At 49.3% G+C, this 5,331-nt stretch overlaps 2 protein-coding genes across 2 annotated transcripts; one reads left to right on the top strand and one right to left on the bottom strand.

Moving 5' to 3' along the window:
* Positions 1-358: 358 nt before the first annotated feature.
* Positions 359-3,068, top strand: MELLADRAFT_114208 (uncharacterized protein; the record flags this gene model as incomplete). Its single annotated transcript, XM_007419070.1, has 7 exons — positions 359-432; positions 568-593; positions 669-859; positions 1,194-1,502; positions 1,568-1,594; positions 1,817-1,945; positions 2,616-3,068. The coding sequence occupies 7 exons, from the start codon at positions 359-361 to the stop codon at positions 3,066-3,068; spliced, it is 1,209 nt and encodes a 402-aa protein (XP_007419132.1).
* An 823-nt stretch (positions 3,069-3,891) lies between these two features.
* MELLADRAFT_114207 (uncharacterized protein) lies at positions 3,892-5,130 on the bottom strand (the record flags this gene model as incomplete). Its single annotated transcript, XM_007419059.1, has 3 exons — positions 3,892-3,990; positions 4,183-4,437; positions 4,510-5,130. The coding sequence occupies 3 exons, from the start codon at positions 5,128-5,130 to the stop codon at positions 3,892-3,894; spliced, it is 975 nt and encodes a 324-aa protein (XP_007419121.1).
* Between the last annotated feature and the right edge of the window lie 201 nt (positions 5,131-5,331).

Genomic DNA, 5,331 nt, shown 5'->3' with positions numbered 1-5,331 from the left:
ATCGCGAACAAAGTGACATCTTGATGTTGGAAATACACCCTGGAAACCAAGAGAGCAGCAAAAAATTCACCAGAGCCATGAATAAAGTGAACGAAGCACGGAAATAAGACGAATGGCCTTTAAGAACACAGCGGCATGAGCGAGAACCCACATCACGCCAAGTCAAATGATGGGCAACTTACTTGACAACGTGTTTAACTTCAGGCAGGCGGATAAGGGAATGCCCCGAGGTCGTTGATGTGTAGCGCGTTAGCCTGAGGATCAGGCCATAAAAAAGATTGGATGAGTCTGCTGTAGCCGATGCAAATAACAAAGACTCAAGCTTTCACTTACCTCCGCTTGAATCAGTTCATGCCAAATGTATTCTTCATTACCGGCGTTGCATGTGAGGTTCCGAAAAGCCATCAAAACCCGGCGCAATAACGAACGGGCGTACGTCCCAGTGCCACGGAATGACCGTCGATGAGCCCAGAGGTTAGGGTCCTCCAGCAGGACGAGAAGGAAATCATACACGGTCATATGTTGACTTTGAATGAACCGGATGATATTGAAACATCTGGCGACCAGGGTGTTGGGATTCGGAGGGGGCCGGTGTGAGTAAATGGTGCTCGTGTTTGGCCTGACCTCAGTAACAAACTCTTGCAGTGTCATTCCTTCCGCGATGATAGCGTCAGTGATGTGGGCAATACTTTCTTCCCGCACATCATCACTGTCAGGCACGACGGTGGATTCTGGAGTAGAAGGTGTCATTGCCAGGGTAATTGGATGGGGCATCCTTGAAGAGCATATAGAGATGCCACCTTTTGAGGGTGGAAGTCATCCCCTCCGTCACGGAGATGTTCGGAAAGAGCCCACCCAGGTTGGACATTGTCATCCCAAAGGGTCTCTTGACACAAGTCAAGACAACTTTGGTGGTTCATCGGATTCGTTATAAACGAGTTGATGGTCTGACAAACCCTGGCGTCAGGGTGCCCTGCCAGGAATGAAACCTGGTTCCCAGGCCATATCAACCTCTTCTGGTCCGTAAGCGTCACTCACGTTGAGTGACCTTTCCGCTTTGGTTCCTTGCGGAAGATCGGACGTGAAAATTTTGGGGGCGGGGAGTTCACCACTTGGGTATTTCCGGGATTGCGAAGTGTTCTGTCTTTCTATGCATTGACTATAACCCGACGTTCTCATTTGATTCTCATCAGCCATTGTTATTTCATTTTGGCGGATTTGATAACATGTCACAAGTTACTCCGGACAGGCCTAGCAATACCCCCACGACTCTCAGTAGCACGTTGAAGATATTACAATTTATGAGCACGTTAGACTTTACACCCAAAGACTTCATGTACACGTTCTTTTCTTCCACTGACGAGAGGGTTGTATATCGCCAACGCCTGATGAAAACCGGGAAGGGAGAAAAGCAAAACAAATCGATTTTGAAAAATTTTGGAAATCTAATAAAGTCATCCGCCGAAGGACGCGAGTTCTGGGAGGGCTTTATATTGAAAGAGGTGTGTCGTGTCAATATGGGCTGTGTTTTATCTTGACTAAATCAAATTGTCAAAATCCTTTTCAGGCTTCCGAGATTGTAAATGCCCAAGAGGTCAGACGTGGATCTTACCCTGACGGCGCATACGTCAGCTCAAATCACATACCGATAGATTTTTTCAGCGAAGCTTCAGAGCACAGACGTACTGAACAAATCAAGAATGGGATGCCTTTCTTGCACACCTTGATATTGCAGAAGATACTCAATGGTTTAAAGACCACCGACTCGAAACCTGATAGTCGGATGAAGACACCCACCAAATCACCTGCTTCCAAGGCACCAGACGCGCCGGCCACCGGGAACGGGATTGGCAAACCTGCATCTGAAGAAGAAGTGTTGTCATTAGCCAACTTGGTGTATGTCAAGTCTAGCGCCTCTGAGTTCGCAAATCATAAAGCCGAAGTGGTGAGTGCAAGAGTGTGTGGGGGCGTTGAAACCATTATTGACTCATACGTTTAATGGTCCAGCTGCCGGTAGCCATATGTGCAATGATTGCCTATACATGTAATCGCCGTTGCAACGCTGTGCCCCTCCAGAACGGCCTGATGGTGTTGGCCGGGGGAGTTTCTTGTCGTGTTAATGAATACCTCCAATGTTTCGGTTTAACTTGTTCGAGAGACGCGGTTCTGGACGCGATGGAACACCTACGTATCTCACAAGAGAAGATCAGCTGATGCAAGTGTTCAAGGCCAATCATAAACTTTTACCTTTGTTGTGTTTTGATAACATCGACATTCACCTGCGCATTCATAACTCTCGAATCGACTTGGCTTCGCGGCTGTTCCACGGAACATGGGGATTCTATATTGTGTTCCGAGCCGCCCTTTTAGCTACATGTGAAGCCGAAGCAGTCTCTCTCGCCACCTTCGTCGCCGCTATGAAATCTGCAGACCAAAAGGCGGTAGAAATTGATTCTTTCGCCCCCCGCCCAGAAGAAACCGTCCATTTTCGTGCGGTAATCAAAGCGCAAATAGCTAGTGCGCTATGTGACCATGTCAAACATCTTCCTAACGCGCCATCCCCTGAAAAACTCCCCCCCCTAGCATTACGACCTCCTAAAATTGATCTTATTCAGTACCACACTCCCAACATCCACTTCCTGCGGATGATGGACGCACCTGATTCCTCCGCCGAAGGGGTGTCACGTGTGCTTGATCAGGTAATGGCCCAAATAGGCAAGGACAAATCCGACTACGCAAATCACCTCTTGATCGCGGGTGGCGACGTTGGGTCAAACCAACTGGTGGAAAGCCTCTGCGGGAAGCTACACCCTCCTATTGATGATGTCGAAGGATTAACATGGGTATTGTTGGTGTTTGGTGCTGCCCATACCACCTGGAACTTCGCGAAGGCCATTTGGTCTCTGCACTGGGGCAACTCCAGCGACCGAGAGGATTCGGGCGCATGGCGCTCTTCGTTTGAGCTCGGAGGCGACTATTCAAAGCCACCTGCTTTGCAGGATTTCAACTCAATTATGAGAATGATCCAAATGGTTCATAAAGCTAACCTTGTTTATGTCATTAGGTGAGGACAGACACGTTAGTCACGGGCTGGTTCTTTTGCTGATGTCTAAAAACTTACGTGCACAGCAAAACCTTGCTGTTGATGGCAGACATCGATCTCACCAAGGAGGACCATTGTAAGCGCGTGATCGATGCGGTCTGGTTGCGCTACTTTTCATCCTCCGCCCTGCAAGAAGCGAAAGCATCAGCTCATTCCACTAAGCACAACCTCATGTGCCGATTACGTGACTTTAGTACGGTGGTAGAGGCTCACAATGCTACCCGCGCGGGGGATATAGGCCGCCTGATCGCCATGTGGAAGCAATGGGCTGTCATGGCCCAAGGGCTATCGGAGCTGTCCCATTACGCTCGTCATATTCCCAGAATGGTGTTACTTTTGGAACATGACTTACCTCCAAAGCTTTCCCACGTGCTGAAACACTCAATCCTAGTGCCCTCGCTGGAGAGAGATGGCCATTGGATGCCCATCGATGAGTACCTCGAGGTCCACATCTTCTGGCTTAAAGAAGTGTATAATAACACCGTAAGTCATGTGGGCAGTCGTTTCTACTTTGGGACCAAGTGGTTAACAAACCACTTTGTATCGTTTGCACCGCGAGCTCAACATATTGATTACTGTCAACAGGGCCATGGAACGGATATTGAGCGCCTGACTTACAGGTACTCCAACAATATTCCATTGGTACAATCACAATTTGACAATTTCACAGAAGGATCTTTGCATTACTCATCACATGTGACTGTTTTGATTCCAGTTGCGTAGGCTAATACAACTGATCAAGGCTTCCGCTGGCCACAAGATCGTTTTTCAACCCAACGCCAACAAAATCACTGAAGCCTCAATGGCCAACTTCCTCCGCTACGCCCACGATAACTTGAGCAAAACCCAAACGGGTCGCGAGGTGACCCTAGTGAAGAATGTGTTTGCTACCGGTCTGGTTAACATGGTCAATATCATTCAATCTGAAAGAGGCGAGGGTCAATCATCTTGTTTCCGCTGGGGTTCGTCTTGTGGATACGACGCCAACGAGGATTAAGGAGAATTCCCAGGTGAAGAATAGCAATGGGACGTCAAAAAGGTGCGCCAGGAGGCTAAACGTGGTACAATGTGCTACGAACCTGAGTGCAACCACGTTTGACATTGGGCAACACATTCGCCGCAGTACTAGCTCTCTTTCGCGGGGGTGCCTGGTTCCAATTACGTTGTTCAGATTCCAGCGCCTTGCCCTGAACCTGGCCACGCAATCTCTCTTCACGGGCCCTCTTTCTCTCCTCGGCCATTCTGGTCCATTCTTGAGCTTGTTCTGCGATTCGGCGCTTCTTTGCTGTAGCCATTTGAGTTTTTTGACGCTCTTGTTCGGCCTTCGAAGCCACCTAGATTTCATTTGTCATCAAGCTCAGGGTCATGAAAATCTAAGCGTGTGGTTGGCCATCTCCCCGACTCACTTTCGCGTCCTTTACCACTTGTTTTGCCAGAGTTTCTCTCCTCTTTGCCAACTCCAAACCCTCCACTGAGACAGGGCCCTTTGACGGGCCTACGCGCCTGATCGCGCGACGAAATTGTACAGCGTCCGATAGTGCGACCGCCGAGTCACTTGCGCCGTCGTCCTTCCAATCAAGAAATGTTTGTAACAGTGCATCATATTGACCTTCAATGATTTCGCTACCCAAAACGAGACTGAGATCGCTAGGCACTCGAAATTGGTCTATATTCTTGGCCAAATCCCACGCGAGTTCTGATGGGAAGTAGTCGCATGGACCTATGTCGCTATCTTGCGAGTAATGAGTGTAGAATAAGTTTTTGAAAGCAGCAATCCACCTGGTCACCAGTGCCTCGACTGAAAGGCTCTTGCGAATTGGATTGTCTGGGGTGGCGCGAAGGGGATCCACGCGCTGGGGTAGTCCAGGACCAGGCGGGACGCTAGGTCTCATGTCTACCAGATCCATGAGTTCCTTCTCGCACGCTTTCATGGCGTCATCGAAGTTCCCAACCGTAAGAGCTTTCTGCGCTACCCATAGCGCTTCCGCTTTGTCGGGCAGGCAGTTACTGCAGTCACAGGGGGGCATCCCTTGAGCAACCTGACGGGCCTCCTCCTCTTGCACGACAAAAGAATCAGGGGCCAACGGGATGTAGCCGTGCCTATTCAAAAAAAACATATCAACACATGCAACTTAGGAATACAGCGAGACAAAATGCTGACGCCAGATCCAAAGCAAGGGCGACGCGAAGGCAGACCGGGGTAATAGCCAGCGCATCCATTCTATCGT

This window comes from Melampsora larici-populina, assembly GCF_000204055.1.
Source record: "Melampsora larici-populina 98AG31 unplaced genomic scaffold MELLAscaffold_124, whole genome shotgun sequence".
Taxonomy (NCBI): Eukaryota; Fungi; Basidiomycota; class Pucciniomycetes; order Pucciniales; family Melampsoraceae; genus Melampsora; species Melampsora laricis-populina.
The sequence above is the reverse complement of the archived record's forward strand: the minus strand, read 5'-3'. Positions and strand labels throughout refer to the sequence as shown.